Source organism: Oreochromis niloticus, linkage group LG3, assembly GCF_001858045.2.
Source record: "Oreochromis niloticus isolate F11D_XX linkage group LG3, O_niloticus_UMD_NMBU, whole genome shotgun sequence".
Classification (NCBI taxonomy): Eukaryota; Metazoa; Chordata; class Actinopteri; order Cichliformes; family Cichlidae; genus Oreochromis; species Oreochromis niloticus.
Window position 1 is genome coordinate 4,890,827 of NC_031967.2, and position 20,628 is coordinate 4,911,454.

The following is a 20,628-nucleotide window of genomic DNA, read 5'->3' on the forward strand; positions in this document are numbered from 1 at the left end:
GCAGTTTACCTTGGATGCTGTGCATCTGCCGACCGGTGACTCAAGCAGCCTGAAAGACACAGCTTTGCAGTCTCCTTCTGGTATTTAATCAGATAAAAGTGCAAGACAGTACAGGTTTGTGGAAAAGTGAAAGAGGTGATTGTTATCGTGGTCTTGCGTTGTGTTCAGAGTAGCTGGCACACTGTTCATCCAGCCCCCTTTCCTCTTCCTCCTGCCTCTATTTTACTTTTTTTAAACAGTCCCCTTTGTCGTGTAAACGCAGCCGCCTCTCTTACACCCACCCCCAAACACAGCCGACCAAGCAGTGCAGAGCTGGGACCACGAAAACAACTGCATCCTTCCTGCACAAGCGTTGACTCAGCGCACTGTGAGGAGGGAGGGGTTTTGCTCAGTGTGTGTGTGTGTGTGTGTGTGTGGGGTAAAGAGGGAGGAAGGTGGGATGGGGTGTCGGTAGTTGACTTTAGGAGGTTGGTGTTCAAACAAACGGCAGCCGTGGTGCAGGGAAGGAGGGAGGGGAGGGGAGCCATCAAAGGGCTAACAGAAGGAAGCACGCTGTTTCCACACAGGAGCCGGCGGGGACAGAGGTGACCCTCTGATTCCCGTCACCTCCCGAGAAGGCACTGACTTACAAACATGGGAAAATATGGCCAAGAGGAATTCCCTGACCTTTTCCAAGATAAAGTCTTTTTGTTTGTATGGATAGAATGCACCTTCATCAGTGGGAACACCAGCAGTCACTTACTAAAATATACTCCAGTCTTTACTGAAGGCTATTTTTAAATAACTTTTAAATATTAGGTGACTACAAAACCATGGTGTGCGCCCTGTGTGGGTGTTTTTGTCATGTTAAAAAACATGGTTGGGAACGTAGATGGACCAGTCAATCATGAGCTTCATTTTTATCACCCAGCTCTCTCTTCACAACAGCAGATGGATGGTTGTGGATGCCACCCTCCCTCTCTGCTTACTGATACTTAAAATTCCTTTACTTGGGGCAGCAACAAGTCCTCGACCCAGAGTGGCTGAAAGCCTTGACCCAAGACTCAAAGGTGCTAATTCTCATCCACGTGCTGCTGTAAACTGTCCCAGTGCAAACGGGAGGTTATGGTTTGATGAAGCCAAGAAACGACATCAGCAGCAGCAGAAACAAGATCCTGAGACCACTGAACCTTCCCCTTCTGCAGTTTCTCATGAACGCTAGAAATTTTGTCCATAGAAATTATGAACACAAACAGTGACAAAGGACAGCCTGGCAGAGTCCAACACCAAAGAATGGTCTGACTTATTTTCAGCAATGCAATGGACACTTTGAGGAATGAAAAATTTTCCTCCAAATCCACAAAACACATGCTGACTGCCGCACACATCCTTGAAAAAATATCTGGTAAAGTGTTCAGTGACCAGGGCCAGTTCCTGATTCCCAGGTGACATACAAGTATTCCAAGTATGTGGACAATTTTCGTAGTTTTGCCTCTGTACATCACCTTGGTGGATTTAAAATCAAACAATCAACATGTGATTAAAATACAGACTTTCATCTTTAATTTAAAAGGTTTAACAAAAGCATTGCATGAACTGTTTAGGAAATACAGCCACATTTACATAGAAATTTGTTCTAGTATAACACTAGATAATATTCCATGTAATATTGAATTAAATTATAAAATATAAAAATAAAATAAAAATCCAAAATTTTATGTAAAAAAAATCCAATTATGAAATACTGTATTTATGTAGTTCTCACAATCTGAACTTTTCACTGCATAAATTAATCTTTATTTTGCACTAATGGACTTCCATCACCAGGTGACATCATCACCAGGATTACTAAATATTCTACCATACTTATAACTATAGTGCAGCATTTATGAGTTTATTTTTCCCCAGGTTCTTTCAAAATAAAAGTCAGATTAAACTGTACCGTAAAATCAAAACAACATCTGCGGTTAAAAGATGTGTCTCTTTTACCCAGTATTTCAGAATCACATCATTAAATGACTATTATTGTCAATTCGTCAAAACTCATTTTAATCGGGCTAGATTAAAAAAATGTAAGTGTAGGCAAAAACTTCCTCTTTGTTGTTTTGTAAGTAGCTGCTTAATTTGGTGAAGTTAGCTAACAAGAAGTTAGCTAACTTCGAAACACGGGAACTGGGGAAGTCTTTTAAAATAAAAGTATCAGAACTACAAACTATAGTTTTTAAAGGAGGCCACAAACCACTTTAACTTTATTCTTTTACCTGTGCTCACATGTCAAAATAATTATTTCTTAACTCAGGTTACTGCTGCAAAATAGTATCCCGTTCAGATCTGGGTACTTTTATTAGGTATATAATATATACTAACTTGAAATTACATTACACAGGGCTTCGTATAGGGTTTTAACTGCATAGGAAAGCAAGATTATTAACAACAACAACAACAACAATAACAATAATAATAATAATACTAATAGTAGTAGTAGTAGTAGTAGTAATAGTAGTACTATTATTATACTACTTAGTATATATAGCAGTAGTTCTAGTAACAGTAAATGTAGATATAAGTTAGTATTATAGCGCATTGTGATGCACAGCTTGGTAGCTAAACACTTCCAACTTCTAAGTTATAACGCAACCACGTAAAGGCGCCCACAAGTTTTATTTTGAAAGTTTCAAGAGAACGCGTTACGCCGTTCCGCGTAACTTGACGACGCTCTGTCATCTGACTCTTCCTGTTGGGAGAGAAAAAAGTTTTGAAACCCCACCCTCTCCACTGACCGTAAGCGCAGACGTAGAAGTGGTTCGAGAACCTGGCGAGTGAGCTCTGCCCGAGGAAGACAAGTGTGATATGAAGTTATGATGGAGTTGTTCCGCTCTTTGGATACCGACTGTAAGAACGGGGGACTCGAGACGGACCAGGCCACGCGCTGAACTCCCACCAGGAACTAACGGGATTTGTTTTTACTGCGTTTCTCTGAGGAAAGTAGAGCCGAGCAGGTTTGGAGAGCTCTTCCTGTTACAAAGTCAGCGGTCCCCAAGTTTGCTTTATGTTATGGTAAAGGCTGGCTATTTGTGTGCTTCCCATAAGACCGTGAGCATGGATACTTTGGCGCAATGGGATGCGGGATTTCCTGCGGAAGTGCCGCAAAGTTGCGGTGAGACGCCGTTATTGGAGTTTTGGGCTTAATGCGGACTGGACAGCGCTGAAACTTGTCGTAAAACACTGGTTGGCTGGACTGAATGCTCCTTTCCTGCTATTCTTCTCCGCTTCTCAGCGCTTCCTGCTTGTGGTGGCCACTGCACTTAATGGCTAAAAATACATAAAAACTTAAAATGGACAGTTAAGTGTGGTGGGAACCTTTATTACCAGTTGCAATAGCAGTACCTGGGAGTGTTTCACAGTAAGCTGAGTAGTTTTTATTCGTGTTCTTAAACTTTCCCTCTCTAAAAAAAAACAAAACAAAGTCAGGACTCAACAGGTGGCAGTTTTGAATGAGGGGGAAGAAGAGCTAAATTAGCCATAATGAGGTGATTCGAGAGGCTCTTAAATACAGGCCGGTGAAATGATATTGTGCTTAAACCATGTGTTGGAAAACCACACACCACATCACTTGAACAGAGAGAATTTCAGTGGAAGCAGTGCTGTCTTTCTGAGCTTTGAAACACTTAGCCTTAATCAAACAAAAGAAATCTCTAGTGATTCATCCGATGGAGAGACGAGTTTAATGCGGTGATGAATAAAAGACACTTGCGCTTCTGTTGTCTTTGACTCCTCTCCTCTAGCCCACTTGTTGGTCCAACTTTTGAACACATTTCATTAGTCCCTGATGAGCCAACAAGAAAGACAGGAAAGGGAGCGAGGCGCAATAAAGTACTCCTTTGTACTTTATTTTCAAACCCTTGGGGTGCTAAATCAGATCCAGTCAAAACATCTGCTTGAGGCTCCATGGAGCCACTGAAGAATATATTCAGCCGTGGCCCGCTGTCCAACTGGAAAAATTTGGAACAATCGCAAAAAGGGAACTTCACCAACCCTGTGTGGACAGCCTTATTTGACTATGAGGCATCCTGTAAAGATGAGCTCACCTTACGTAAAGGCGATCTGGTGGAAGTCCTCTCTCTGGACTCGGAGATATCAGGGGATGAGGGCTGGTGGGCGGGAAAGGTCAACAACAAGGTGGGTATCTTCCCATCCAACTACGGTTCCTTCAAGCCGAGTGGATATGGAAAACTTCCGGGCAGTGCTGTGGTGGATGAGCTTGCTCCGGCTGTGGTGGGTGAGTTTGAACCAGAAGAGGTAGATTTCCGGGAGTTGAGCCTGGAGGAGGTCATCGGGGTTGGGGGATTTGGAAAAGTGTATCGTGGTACATGGAGAGGAGCGCTGGTGGCGGTGAAGGCCGCCCGCCAAGATCCGGACGAGGACATCAGCGTGACAGCGCAGAACGTGAGGCAGGAGGCCCGTCTGTTCTCCATGCTCACCCACCCCAACATCATCGCCCTGAAGGGCGTGTGCCTGCAGGAGCCCAACCTGTGTCTCATCATGGAGTACGCCTCAGGTGGGCCGCTGAGCCGTGCTCTGGCAGGCCGTCGAATACCACCGCACGTCCTGGTCAACTGGGCTGTGCAGATAGCCAGAGGGATGTTGTATCTGCACAGTGAAGCCATCGTCCCTGTCATCCACCGGGATCTCAAGTCCAACAACAGTAAGTCCTTCAAGCCCGCAGCGCAGATCAGCATAGCTTCAGTCTGTCTGTTGGGGGTTAGTTCAACGAAATCAAAGGTTTGGATATAATTACAGGGCCTTCTGCTTAGGAAAGCCTCATGGCTCTAATGAACATGGCTGTACTGTAAAGCTCCTAAAGGAATCTCTCAGTGTTTACAAAGCTTTATCTAGAACAAAGAGGGCCTTTTAAGCTATCATTCAGTTTGCCAGATTAGTCCGTCTCTCATTCTGATTCTGTATCATTATTGATAAGAAATTCAGATTTATCTAGACTTTGACATCATGTGACTCCTGGGCTATATAAGGTAGGCCAGACCTATAGACGGCTGACGCATACCAGGAAAAATTAACATAAAGTGTCTTAGGGAAATGCAGGGCCAGTGTGTGCCAAACCAGTCTGCAGCGCTCCACTGAATGGATTGAACACACCACTCTTCCAAAACATGCTCCTATATTTAGTTTGGTGGGGCGCTCTCATTACAACTTTGTATTGATTTGTGGGGGATGTGCACCCTAACCTTGCCAGCAAAATTCCCTCACAGCATAACTCCAGGTCCCTTCACTGCATGGGTCAATTTACTTTTGTTTGTCATCTTTGTGTGCCTGCTTGTGTGTGTTTGCATACTGCTCCTAGGACAAGAATACCAAGTTTTTCCTGTGAAAGAATGCAGTGGACGAGTTTTACTTCTCGGCACCGTTATATCTCACACTTTGGACTTTAACGCTGTCCTCTTCTTGCATCAAAGGTCTTGCGTCAGTGTTTTCGGGGCCTTGTGGCAGACACGTAGGCGTTGGACCTTGTCATTAAAGCAACAATGCAGGGAGATGTATCACTGATAAAGCTTTCTGTCTCCCCCTTTTTTTTCTGTAGAATAAGAAGCTCTTTTCTCAGCTCTAACGGCAGCTTTAACCCAAACAGAGAGCCAGCTGAATTGTGCAGCAGCTTGCTCTCTGTTATTATCATTCCTGTGACGCAGCATATAATCCCCATCAACTCTGCTGCGGCCTAAAAAAAACCCTTCCTCTGCTCATCCTTTGTGTTGTTAGAGATCCTGATCACCAAACTACGCCGAATGAAAAAGATCACCTAGCAACACTTTTTTTAGGGTGTGGCCTTGGATGGGAGCATCCAAAGGTCAATATTCTTGATTCAAGGTTTGCTGATAGCAGTGGCTTCAGCACATCCTAAGAATATGTTTCTCTGAGGCTGCTCAATATTTCCATCGTGCCTTTTGTTTCAGTCGGTATCATCAATGCGCCACAGAATGGCCTCGCCCTCACCCATTGCGTATCATCTGCCTTGTCAGGTTATTTCCCAGCTGGAAATGCATCTGCTGTAACACACAAAAAAAACAGAGGAGTTATTTTAATGTAGTGTTTGTATAGGAGACAGGCCGGAGCGAACACAATCCCTCTCTCTGTGTGCCTGAGAGATCCTATCTCTCTCCTGCCTCCTCCTGCCTCTTGTTTTTTAATTCTTCACTGAATCTTTGTCCGTGGCCTGCCTCTACATGTCTCCGTACGACCTTATTCCTGTCGTGCCACTGAGCAATATCCTGTTGTGGGGGGAGAGAGGGAGGTGGGGTCATTTGAAAAAGACATTCTTTCAGTTTGACAGTAATTTGCCAGGCTGGAAGCGGCACTCTGACAGGTTTAACGGGCAGGTGCAAAAACATCCCAACATAAGAGCGCTGGTTAAATAGACCAAAAATCTTAATGGGGCGGTTACTTTGAAGGTACAGCATGTACTAAACCATCCACAGTTGCCCTCAGATTGTAGTGTCAGTTCCTCAGAATAGTGGTGCAAGTTCTTCTTTCTATAGCTGCCATTTTACGCCAGCGCTCTGCAGTCAAACAGGGAGGAATCTGTCAGCGAGGAGGCACAAAGCCTGTTTCCAAATGTCGCTGTAAGTGACCAAACGCAGGAAAGAACTGAGGCAGAGGTGGGCTGAGGAAAGGATAACTCCTCGTATGATGATGTCACGGTCATGGTAAAGGGGGAAAAAAAGGATTACTATTGTTAATTGGGGCCATTTGTTACAGTGATTGATTATTAATGTGAATAGTCGCTTTCTCTGCAGGGCTTCTAAACAGCAGCTGTATTGCTGTTGTGGATTGTTGGGCGGAAGGTGCTGATTTAACAGAAGCATTAGAGAGAGTTCATGGTGGGGCGCTTGGCTTAGAGCCAGAGGCCATAACTGGAATTCCACTGAATGCAAGTGGGGACCAGCGAGTGGAGCAGCATAATGTCTCTCACTCTGGCGTCTGCACGTCCGAGGAGTTTTCACACCTTCTGCACTTTGGTGTTTTAGCGTCTTGTGGTTAGGTTTAAGGGCTTTGTATATTGGTCTTTATGAAAACACCAACATCTTTAGCAATCGCTGGCTAATAACCAGCACAGTGGTTCAAAGCCTCAGACACTGCTCTATAGCTAATCCATGCTGCTTATCTACAAACAAGCACGTGTCTCTGTCTCACACCTTCGCTGTCTGCTTAAGCTACCAAAAACATCAGCTTGTGGCTTGGATCGGTCACTTAGTCGCACATTAAGCAGCTTAATAATTTAGTTAATGCCAGGATTTGTCGTTTTAGCTGCTAAATGGTGGGTTCCTTTTTCCTCAGTTCCACTGCTAACATGATCTCTAATTAGAACCACAAGTTTATGTGTGTGTTTGTTGTTCCCCGGCTGCCAGCCTGTACATGTGAACACAGAATAGGAGAAATTTAAGACCTCTATTCACTCTTCTCTAAGCTTTGTCTTGATGTCTAGAAAAACGCCTGCCTTTTTATCTGCCAACAACTCAATTAATGATACATTACCGCAACCTGTCCCGTTATAAAAACCACTGGTAAGAAAACAGTCAGAGGTGTTAATTTTATTGATCAACAACTTTTGTCAACAACTTTTTTTATTTTTTCCAGAGGAAAACTCGGCGATGACAAAATAAAATTCATGCATTTGCTCCTGGGAAGCAGTACTACTTTATTTTTTTTACTATTTACCTTTAGGAAACCGTACAATTAGCTCTCCTGCTCCCTGTTTCTCTTGAAAAAAAGGAAGAAAAAACCCTGTAAAAATATGTTAATTCTTAAGTGTGTCAGGGTTTCGTAATTTTTGCTATTCTCAGTACAGCGGATGACACTTTTGTCCCATTTAAGGCTCAGTTTATCAGATTATCAGTTTGGATAAAGTTTACTTCAAGGTTTATTTCCCTGTTAGCAATGCCTCCCATATCACTGCAGCTTTTATTGCATTTTTTCTTTTTTACTAGACGGTTGAGTTAGAGCCCCGTTATTGGCAGGTTGATATTATGGGATAATATTGGCTATTTGCTGATTTATCAGTATTTATAATAACCAAATCAAGAAGAGACAGCAGACAGACCTTAACCATGTTATGAGTGTTAAATGGCACCACACGACTATACCCTTGTGGAACAGAGTGGATGATGGCTAACCAAAAGTGTGTGGGTGTGGGCTATTTTCTTCATCTACAGTAAAACTCAATCTCTGATGGCTTTCAGGAAGCTCATTCAAAGTGTCACCTGTGGACTGATATACCAAAAAGTCACCACGCACCATAAAACTGCAGAGGCTTTAGTTAGAGTCGGTGAGGAAAGTGTCAAGCTAAGCATTTGCTGTGCTAGAACTCACAGTCCCCGTTTTCAGGAAGAAGCCACAGTGGGATCTTTGATCAACATGTTTTTTTTTCCACAAGTGGACAAACATCTGATACATGTCTTCTACCAGCATGTTTTTCATTCAGGGCCCCCGGTGCCCACACTGCAGCACACTCAAAACATCCTCTGTGTGTGCGTGTGTGTGCGCGTGGGTGGGTGGCTGGGTGGCTGGGTGTATCTCGTTTACATGCGTGTAGTGAAATGCACTCCTGTTAGCACTGCAGTTACACATCACCGTTCCTCTGTGCGGCTGCAGGGCTTATGAGGGCCATTTAGACTTTTTGGTCTGGTTTCCTGATGGTGCAGATATTTTTAGAGGAGGGAATGAGGGAACGCGATAAAGTCCAAGCATGCACCTGTGTTTTTGTGTCAAACAAACAAACAAACAAACAAAAAAAGCTTGTGAGTCAAATATTTTATTACCTAACTGCATGCTCGTCAATTCACTATTGGGAATGTGAGAAGAATTTCTACTAATTTTGCGGCGCTATTTAATTCTTGTTGACTTCAGCTCATGAGACTATAGTCACAGATGCCCTCTTGGCTGTAGCGAGTGCCAGACAATCCTAATTTGTGTCAAGGACAGCGGCAGAGTGGAGCAGTAGGTGGAACGAGCAAGTTACTTCCAGCAAACCTGTCAGTCAGCGCAAACAGAGCTTGAAACCTATCCCTTGATAAAGCATAATAGCCTCCTAATGGAGCAATTTTAGGACTCGCTGCCAAGGCAAGCTGTAGAAGAAGGGAAAATGTGGTCTTGAGAAAAAAGTAACATCTTGCCATGTGACACTATAACACATCAAGGCTTTTGCTTATCAAATTAGATTAATGTTAGAGGCAAAGACAGGAAGGTGCCTGCACACATTCAGTGCAATCTGTGTGCAAGGCTTCAGTAACATTGTTTATGACTCAAGAAACTGAGACAGCTCATGTATGCACAGTTCTCACTGTCCAATAACAAACTCATGGCAGAGGAAACTGTTAATCAGTGTTATATTTCTACTGACTAATTTCAATGGGGAAGTCCCCTCTTGATGTCGGTCTGAGCAACTTTTGCAACGTAATGTGAAAATGTTAAATGCATTTTTCAGAATCTAGTTTTGACAAACTATAAGCGGTCTCTTAGCTAGTGGATCTTCAGATAATTATGCTTAAATATGATTGACACCTCTTGACTACAAAGCCACCATTATAACACATTAGTAATGCAAAGTTTTATTTAATGTTATTTAACAGCGATATAAATAAAAGTCAGGAGTTTAAGAGTCTCTTTAGTGAGAGTTTCCTGCAAAAGAGATGCAGGAGTGCATATACACACCCAGCACCACAAAGCAAGGCCCTGCCCTGGCTTAAGTGCCAAGCCCCCTGTACTACAGATAAGTAAATACTTTTGAATCTTCGACTCTTGGTGAAACCACAGAGGAATCTGAGGTGCAGTGGTTTGCACTGTCACTTTGCAGCCTCTCTGTGTGACACTGGCATGTCCTTGCTGTGCCTCGGTGGGTTTCCTGTGGGTGCAAAAACATTTATGTTGTCTTCTGTTGAAATCAGTAATTAGTAGCAGCTTGACTTAATGTTGATCTGTCATAAATGTCACTTAAAATGTTGCACAAATTCCCTTTTCATCTCACTCTCTACATCACTGCTCGACTACACACAGCTGAGCTGAGCCACACATGGTGTAGGGCATGTGTGAACAGAGACGTGCAGACACAGGCTACATGTTCAATAGGGAAAAAAACGGCAGGACAGTTTCACACAGTTTTAATTTAGGCTGATAATCCCATTGAGCACCTACCTGCTCACCTTTTCTTGCTGCCTTTAGCTGCTCAGTTCCTTGTTTGAAATGCAGAGCAATCTCACTATAATTTTGCTGCCAAGCAAGCCTAAATTTTGTGTTTTTTCCAGGTGAATCCTGCTGCTTTCATGTTTGGCAATCCTCTCAGAAAGATGCTGGAGCTCCTAAGAGCCTGTTCTTGAGCTGTTGCCCGTTTCACTAAAGCACTTGATGCATGCTACTTGCATGCAGATCACAAGTGGTACCAGCATCCTGTTTTCCAAAAATACATTGTCACTCACAAAATTGCAGATACATTTTACATATTTTACATGTCTTACAGTCCTCATGTTCAGATATTACCATGTCTTAAAATTACACGTAGAGAAGACCAAATATATCTTCCTCTTTACATCACACATTTTTTTAAAAATTAAATTAGATTACATTTAGATTAAATTTCACACAAAGCTGTGTCATACCGAATCATGCAGCACTTGCATATGCCTGTATCTAACCCATGCCCTAGTTTACTGACACACAGTACGCTCTTTCATTAAAAAAGAAGCATTTATGTCGAACACAATCAGGACTTGTTTGAAGTTTCACTTTCACTTCTAGGTACCTTAAATACCTGTAATGTACATCATACCGGTTTTACATTACTTGCTAGCTACTCATTAGTGCTTTTTAGTGTTCAGTCTTCCTTAGTATTTAAAACTAGATCAAATGTTCAGTGTCCAACATGATGGTACCAAGCCTCTACAATTTTTTTCACCCTTTAGTGGTGGCCTGTCGCTAGATTTAACTTTAACCTGCAGTTCAGTAAAATCAACAATTGATTAAATTCCAAATCTCCACCATGTATTGCTAACGTTGCACTAACTAGTTACTCAGTGATGTTGATGGCATGCTATAATTTGATGCTTCCCTCGGTACACTCCGGTGTGGCAGCGGAATGACTTTAGATTTTCTGATTGGTCAGTCAGTGAAGCAGACTGGGACTGGCTTCTTTTGGATGTGTGAGAGTGCAGTACAGTGTGTACCACATATTTACCGCATGTTATTTACAGAGGTGTTGTTTGTGTTTTACGGTCTAGTGAGAAAGAAATGATGGAGAAAGCTGAAAAAAATTTCTGACACTGTCAGATGAATTGACTTTGACACAGCAAAAGACTGTGAGACATTTATCTGATTTTGTCTAGATTTCTCACTTTAAAGCCTTAAAGTTGAAGTATGTAAAATCTCACTGCTAGACGTCAGGGTTTTTTTTTTTTTATTATCCCTTCTGATCCAAGTCCGTGATCCTAGCTAGGATGGCCACTGTAGGACAAAAAGCTCTGGCTGCCATTCATCTGTAGTGAGTGTGGGCTATCAGACTGCCGTTTACCTCAGCTGTGAATATGCCAGGTATCCAGGGCTGATGAATCATTGAATCACTGAAACGTACTTCTGTGCGATGACAATGATACGGAGGCGAGTTGTTGAGGATATCCCCAAGTTTTCTGGGAGTTTTGCCGTTGCAAACACAACAGGTGGATGCCTGTGAGTTCTCTTCTCCTCTGTTTTTGGCATACTACTTATGTGTCCTTAGCTACATCCTACCTCCGTCTTTAGCTACACGTATAAAATGTAATTATGTAGAATGGTGATGTCCATCTTGGCCACTATATTCAATATGGCATTGCAACATGGTGGCTTTGAAAACCAGCACCCCCTACTATGTATGTTCAATGGATCAATTCTTTAGAAAAATGCATCAATTTGTTTAAAAGAAGAAAAACTGATTAGTGTGTATTTATGTCTTCCAACAAACTCAAAAATGACTGACAGTACCTTTGATGTTAGTCCTTTGGTTGTTACCATGTTGGTTTTTTGGAGCCAGAAATGACCATATTTACATAGGTGACTGGGGCAACAAGAATTATAAGATGATGTGTACAAGCTTGGTTAACAACCTGCATCCAACAACTGGATTCTCCATGTCCAGATTAAAAAGCAGCTGCTGATAATCCCAAAAGGTTGATTCTGTCCATCTGGACGTAGCGTTTTCTGTGTGAGAAACGTTTCATCAATAATCCAAGTTACACTTCTTAGGAAGCTAGGCCTAGCCGAATGCTACCTATATGCCCATAATGCCCTGTCTCAGTACAAATGTCAGTCACACAGTTACCTTTAATACTATGAAAAGCTGATTATTATAATTGACCCTCATTGGCCACATCTGTTTTTCCTAGTTGTTTTTTTCCTGGCTCTGCACGGAGAGTAAAAAGACAACTGAAACCAGATCCGTGGTGAATTTGCAAATCTGATCCATGTATGAGCCTCGCTGCACACTTTATTGAAGCAGCATGACACTTCTTGTGCCTTCTTTCTCTTTTCCCTCCCTTGCAGCATAAGCGGAGCACATTTCAGTTAATACTTCAACTTTGTTTGTGTTCTTCTTCGTTTACATTTGACGGTTTATTGAATTTGTACTGAGGATATGTACAGAATGTGTTTATTGCCTGTTTATCTCAGGAATAAAAAAGAACCCTTAAGCTTGACAGAAATAGTGATTTGATTTATAGCGTTTTATGTATATGTATAAAAACACAGGGGAAAAGAGTAAATCTCATTTCTCAAAGTCTCTGGGTAATGCATAGAAACAGCAATGAACTTTAATCAACTAAAAGTAAAAATGAGAAATGTGTGTGTTATCTGTGATGCTTTGCAAAGCTGTCACATCAGCTTAGTTTCAGTATATTTCAGTATTAAAATATATAGTGCGAAGTAAGTTGCACAGCAAGTGTCTGTTTTTAAACTTCACTTAATTACTTGCAGAGTCTAGCACTCAACCTTCTTAACTGCCTTACCAAGAAGAGAAAATTTAGCACATGCTAACTGTTTTTATTCAGTAGACAGCGTAACCTCAGAAGTGAGCAGAAAGTGCCTTGTTTTGAATGATCCATAAACGTGGCTGCCTCTTCAGTGCCAATTGCTGACTGGCATATCCGAGGGATGCCTGGGGTGTCCTGACTGGGAACAGTGCGGGGGTCACCAGGGGTAAAGCTCAGCTGTGTTGCTGCTGGCTCAGAGTGTGTGTCAGTGGGCGATAAGGCAGAGAGGAGTTTGCTAGGCTAACCCGATGTACAGTTTAGGCAGCTACCTGACTGCTTTGTTTTCCTGTGCTGTTGTTGGAAATAACAGCCTTGCTGAATCCAGTGAGGCTTATAATGAAGAGCAGGTTAGATCTGGAGACTAGTACATGTGTGGACAGACTTGAGCTTTAATTTTTTTTCAAAGCTAGAGCAAATACTAATATTTTTAGATCAAAGCTTCTAGAAACTGATCATTTCCAGGTTGAATTTTGACCATTTTCTTGTCCTCCGGATGAGATTCAAAGTAAATTCATGCCATGTTGAGGCACAGTGTTTCCCACACTCAGACTTTACTTGGGCAGGGCGCCCAGGTATATTAACGGACTCCTAAATATATCTGAAGACCAGGCCACTGTTTACCATATGTGGGCCCCAACATAAAAACAACCCACTGCCACTTATACATTTTCTATTTTCTTTACCGTTTACAGTAACCACTTGTCTGCTCTTTTTTCTTTTTTCCCCCCACACACAGCAGAGAGAATATTGAGAATGTGACATGGCACTCTGTAGAAATCTGTAGACTGCAGTAGCGTGCTAGAAATTGTCAAATTTTTGAATAGAGTCAATTGTGACTTCACAGATGGTTAGCGCTGACAGCTAATGAAACTGTACCAAAAGTGATGCAGTCACATTAGCTTGGATGTCTCAGTACTTAACACCGTGTTGTCAGTCTCTGATACATATCTGGTCACATAGCCTCACAAAACATATGTTAGGTTGATAGGGTTTGCACAATTAGTTACTTTTATCTACTTTTACAGGAAATTAGCAAAAACTTTTATTCCTTAACTTTGATAGTACATCTAAATAAATATTGAAAAATAGTTTGAAAGACTTAAGGGGCTATTCTGTTCTGATGACGGGCAAAGAGAGCGTCAGGAAGATATGGCCCATCTGCAGCTCGAAACGATCACCACAAGTAGGCTCTTATTATTTGGGGGAGCATTAGTCCTTTTATGAAACAATAGAAGAATTTTATCAATGTCCATTATATCCATTAACCTCAATTTAAATTTGAAATAAATTTAAATTGAGGTTAATGTATTTATTTATACAACACCAAATCACAACAGTCACCTCAAGGCACTTTATATTGTAAGGTAGACCCTACAATAATACATACAGAGAAAAACCCAACAATCATATGACCCCTGTGAGCAAGCACTTTGGCGACAGTGGGAAGGAAAAACTCCCCAGGAAGAAACCTCCGGCAGAACCAGGCTCAGGGAGGGACTGCCATCTGCCACGACCAGTTGGGGAGAGAGAAGGAAGACATGATACAAAACATGCTGTGGAAGTGAGCCAGAGATTAATAACAAGTATGATTCAGTGCAGAGAGGTCTGTTAACACATGGTGAGTGAGAAAGGCCTCGAGCCAGGAGCTGATTAGACTAGCTTAGCATACAGACTGGAAACTGATTAAAACAGCTACCTTTGTTCTGACAAAAGCAAAGTACTAGCACTGCTGGCTTCCACTAATATCTTGTTGTTACTTCGATGGACGTAGAATTATGCTAAGCTAGGATAATCACATCCTGAGTTCTATTTCAATTACCTGTTAAAATTAAGTGTTCTAGGTGAGTTATTAGATATTAAGTCTGTCTTGTTTCGTTCTTCTTAGCCCTTCAGTTTTAACTGCCATTAAAACCTTTTTACTAACTATATTTTGACTCCTAGTTTAATCTCCTTTTAATATTTTAAGTATAAATTTTGTGTACATAAATAGCTGCAGTCAGAATATTCAGGTTATGATTTGTATAGAGTCAGTTGTATACAGTCAGTGTGGTGGTCTGAATGGTAGCATATGAAATTAGTATGCAGATAGTTTTAGCTGTCTCAATTAAAATACTGCTCAGTGCATTATTTCGGCATTTCATATTTAGTTGTTATTGTATATATCTGCACCATATAACATCTGTATTCACATGCATTATGCACTATGTACTGTAGGTGCAAAGCGAGCGAGGCCCACACAATGACTGCACGCCCACGCTTAGTCATGAAAGCTGCAGAATTATGTCTCTGTGTGTGTAGTCCGAGCAGGATGAGTGAGGGGGGCCAAACAACAGAACTGCAGGGGAGGAGGAGGAAAAAACAGAAAGAAAATAAAAGCAGATACTGGAAGGTCAGAACACACAGGAAGTAGAGAGGTTTCCAGCACTCAGCCAGACTGAAATCTGTTGTTGTTTTTTCCCCTTCTCCAGTCTGAAATATAGTTTCAGCTTGTCCTCTTTCTCACCTCACAGATCATAAGATATGTTTGTGGAAGAGAAACTGAATACATGGGTTAAAACATGTTTATATGATAAAAGAAATTGAGGAATTGAAATGTTGTTTGCTTTTTTTATCTAGACTTGCAGTTCTAAACAATTCCTATTATTTGCAGCCTTTCCACTTAAAATATCGTTACCTATGTTGTCTTTGACCAGCACGATGGAATTCAACATCACACTCAATTAGTATAGCAGTATCAGTCTGCTATAGTGCTGTTGCGAGGCACTATACAGTGCACTCCCTGTTCCTGTGATCAGAAGGCCTGTTTAGTACCATGTTTACGAGATATAAAAATGCCATATTGCGATATCATCCCTTTAATGTGTGCAAAAACAAGTCAAGCCCAGGAATGTCTGAGAGCCCTGTGTTAGCATCTGATGGGCTGTTACAAGGTTACTTCAGTTATTGGTAAAGTGTGAAGCAGTTACTTAATATTTCCAGGCAAAAACTGCCTAGACTACTTTTGTGCTTACCATTGACTTATACTGTGATGCTTGATATACTACTATGCACTACAGTGTTGAGTCACACTTCAGATTATTATATCATGAGAAATATTGTTGCAAATTCATATCATAGATATAATTTTGAGGCTATGTAACCCTTTCCTAATGGTCAGTGACTAAGGCACTGAAGAATTTATTACCGGTATTGTAATACACTAGGTCACTGGACTTGGCAGGAACACTGGATAAACTTCTGAAAACATTTGAGCCTTCAACACTTCAGCCCAACAGTCTCAGTCATCTGACCGCCAATCTTTGCGAAAGCTCTAAAATTACCTAGCTTGCTTTAATTTTGGAGTTTTTAGCTTCGCTATACTATCCCTATCCGCAAAACAGGAAGTTGGGATGAACAACACTACGCCATAGCTCTTATTGTTGCAGTGTTAACTCTGCTAGTGTCATTTTATATAGCTCATTGTTATTTTTTTTATGTCTGACTAATCTGCCTAATCTTTGCCAGTGAAATTTCAACAGTTTATACTTAAAATATTAAAAGGAGATTAAACTAGCCGTCAAAAACAAAGTTCAACAACTAAACAACTAAAACAACTTTTAGTTCCCTTAAACGAAATCTTTACATTTGGGTTTTGAATTCAGTTTAAATGTATTTCTTGAATGGCAGTTTGTGGCTTGGAAAATACTTTGGCAATAAATGTGTTTACTGTCTGCGATTGGTCATGTGCTGTAAATGGAAACAAAAAGTCCTTAAATTATTGGATATTTTCTAAAGGGGCTTTATAGGTATGCATATCTATACTGTAGAATCCACATAATAAATAAATAAATAAATAAAAATATAAATAAAAATATATATATATATATTTTTTTAGCTGGCTGTGTTTCATTAATCACATTTACCACCAGTATAATTCCTTTCCCCCACCACTACCTACATTGACCCGAAAACCTCTGGGGTCAACCTCGTAATGACCCCTTATTTAAGCTTCTGAGGAAATGGCTGTAATGTCGGTTAAATTTCAACACCCTGGAGCTCTGGATGCTTGTTAATAAGTGACTGTTTTCAGGCACTCACAGGCAGTTACCTGGCACAGGGAATCATTTATAAACCCCCCTCATCAGTGTTAATGTGGATGCCCAGAAACAGAATACTCCCTTGTATGTGTTTTGGAGGGTGTGTTTCACACTGAAACTCTCATGATGATTAGCTTCTAGCTTATGTACTTAAAGACATGCTTAATAGAAGCCAGGCAAGATTTTGTTCTTTATGTTCTTCGTTCTTTACCCCCCCAAAAAAGTGTGTGCGTGTGTGTGGTTTTTTGGGGTTTTGGTTTTGTCTGTACCCAAGTCATTTTAATAATTCATAGCAGTTTGTCTCAGATGTTCTTTCAGGGTTATTTTTTTGCATAGATGCATTTTTTGTTGCCTCCCAGACAGGTTTACCCAGAGCCAGTGGAAGATTACCAGCATTTGTTAGAAAAGCATGAAGCAGACTTGTTAATGGGGGTTTCATTTACTCAAGCATAACACTGTTTTGTTGATCAGTTGTGTTTTCAGCACATCAGCTGTGCTCTGTTGGGCTGTCTAAGTATATTAACAGCTTCCTGACTATATCTGTTTACTTATTTGAGCATTTTCTCTATTTGTCTGAGCGAGTGGCACCATTCGCAGTCAGTTTAGTAGGATAATATTTGCCCTTATTTAGAAAGTTCAGTTGCGCTAACTAGCAAGCCCCAGACCTTTGCAGCTTTTATTTTTCCTACTGACTGGCTTCCTGCCCTTTTTTGCTGTCACAGCCGACCTCAGTTTAATTCAGCTATTTTCCCAAAGAGGATCTCCTCCTGCAGTTGGGTGTACTCACACTTCACCATCTTGGGCTGGAGCTGCTGACAGTAGTCCATCTTTTGAATGCTTTAGGTCCACTCCCAGAAGCTACAGCAAGCGGAGCGACACCAGGTTCACAGAAGCTGGACTGCAGAATCAGGTCTAGAACAGAAACTGCAGTCCAAGATGGTGTAATGAGTATTCACTTAGAAGAGATTAATTGAGTATACTGCTCAGTTATCTGTCACAAAGTACTTGGAACATAAAGTAGCTGCAGATAGATTTCTGGTGAATAAGGTAGCGCTGACTCATTGCTTCTGCTGTACATGGATAGATACCTAGTCTTTCCCCCTAATAGTTCCCTGTGAGCCAGGAAAAAAAACCCCAACTTCTAAGTCATTTAGACTTAGTTAATTTAAAATGTAATCTTTAAAAGATAAGTTTTTACCCAGTTTTGATGAATGCAAGTTACATTTATTTATAGATTTTAGCTAGCAGGGATATTTTTGTTTTGACAGTTTATTTCTGTAAGTTCAGTGAATAGAAAGGTTAAAAGGTTTTTAAATTCATACGTAAAACAGGGATCAGTTTCAGTTTAGATATAAAACTACATATTAAGCTAACTAACTGGCTGACTCCTTCAACTGGCCTGTAGTAAAAACAGAAACATGCTAAAGAGGACATGGCTGCCTCTCTCTGAGATGTTACATCACCCCGGTCTCAGGGTTTGCATCTATCTATTAAGACTCTCCCTATAAAACAAGTCTAACAGGGCAAACGTTGCAAGCCAACAGGTTCACCAACATTATCTTCCAACTTACTTGGACGAGAACGCGAGGGAATTTTCCCCAAACTGCTGTAAACATCAACCTCCCCACCAAGGCTCTGACAGCAGTTAGGTTGTCAAACTAATCTTGACTATATATAATATTTCTCTGCAGCTGAGAATGATTTGCGTCTTACAGGAAATGAGTGATGTTTCAAGGCGCCATGCAGAGTGATAGTATGAGTGCATTCTGCTCAGGGAATTCAGGTTTTACTCATGGCAGCCCTGTGGTGCAGTGGGTGAACCAAAAGTGCACATCAATCATAACTTTATCTTTACGCATATCAAATAAGGAACATGTGGGGCCTCAGACTGACAGCAGAATCTTCTAATCGCACACATTGGTTAGTTGTGGCCTAGTGTTTAAACTGCTGACGTTGCTTAACTCTTGCGCTCAGCGAGCAACTTTGAATGCACCCCTGAGCTAAGGCGAAACTCCAGCGGCATGAGCGCCAGTTTCGCCGTGAGTTGACATCTTCTGCACTATGATTGTACCCGATCTCTCTCCCTCTCTCTCTCTCCTTTGCTCGCTGCCTGGTCAGAGCTTGCCAAACTGTCTGTCAGCCTATGGCCTCGTCCCTCAGGGGACAAAGCTCCCGTTCTTCCTGGGGAAAGCCCCCACCCTGCCGGAATTCTCCCCTCGCCTACGGGTTGCAGGGCAGGGAGGAGGGAGAGGGAGGAAGGTAGAGAGAGCACAGAGGTCGACCCCATGTCGGCATTTAAAGACCAGCACAGATAATTTTGGCCATGGAGTGATACTATGCATTCTTTCATTTGACCTTTTTGTTGAAAAGAATTTGTTCTAGTTTTTTTGTGTTTTGTCCATAATATATTTTTTTTGCTTCTCCAAAATATTTTTTGCTTTTAAAAAATGCACACCAAGTATGGCGTGAGTTTTCAGTCAATGCTGGCTTAGTATCCTCGGGTAATTATCAGTCCAACCCTAGGAGAAACTGACAGGGGCGAGGAATCATACCATACATAGAAACAAGTGGTGAGAGATGGAGATGTAGCTCCAGTTTGGAATTATAGGGAAGAAGATAATTAAGTGAGGTGCAGAGTGAAGAGGCAGACTTCTGGATGTGAAAGTTTACAGCCTTTGTCGCTGCATGCACTGTATGTTCAGTGTCCTTGGGGAGGGCATGAGACTTTGCTTTTTGTATGTCAGTACCTGCCAGTGACTGTTTAAGTCCTCTTTAGTTAATTTTTCTATGCCTGCTAAACTTCCTTTTTTGAAATGTCACATAATACAGTTTTATTAACAGCTGTGGTGGATCTAATATGGTCAGTTTATAGTAGTTTTTGAAACACTTGATCCATAAATGATAACTAATAATATCCTGTTTTGTCAAAAGTAGAATGTAAAAATAGAAATAAAATTTTAAAAAAACCTAAATGAAACAATACTGTCAATGAAAAATATAAAGTAAATTTCATCTTAGTCTAATTTCATTACACATGCTTCATATGGCTATGATAGACAAGTTAATTTAGCCAACCACAAACCGCAGCCTCAGTATGAGCAAGGGATCAAAACAGGCAGGAGGAAAATTATGGAGATGAGTGAAAACAAGAAAAAAGAGAAAAGCCTTGGTCGCCTTTTTTTCCAGTGAAGTTATATCATTTTGATGTACATTTATAAATTGACCAAAATTTCTTTTGTTATATAAATCTGTTGCACCTGATTTTGTTTAATAAGGTAAAATATGCCCAGTAAAAGTTGGTGCAAGCAACTCACTTTCAGTTATCTGTACCCCTGTCCAGTAACAGAGCACTCTATTTCCAGTCCCTTCAATGAAAAAAGATACTACAACTTGCTGCAGTTTGGGTAAAATTATTAAGTTTAAAACCTTTTTTTTTAAAATTCTGAAATAATATTGCTGCATTGAATAAAAATAGATGTTTGTTTGTATACGCTGTCAATTATAGGTTTACTGGC

At 41.1% G+C, this 20,628-nt stretch overlaps 1 protein-coding gene across 1 annotated transcript in view; it reads left to right on the plus strand.

Annotated features, from left to right (window-relative positions):
• The first annotated feature begins 2,677 nt into the window (after positions 1-2,677).
• LOC100707946 (mitogen-activated protein kinase kinase kinase 11) overlaps positions 2,678-20,628 on the plus strand; it is a 52,349-nt gene continuing 34,398 nt past the window's right edge. The window contains exon 1 of the mRNA XM_013266088.3: positions 2,678-4,684. Coding sequence (XP_013121542.1) covers positions 3,928-4,684 — 757 coding nt within the window. The 5' untranslated portion in view covers positions 2,678-3,927. The remainder of the gene's footprint in view (positions 4,685-20,628) is intronic.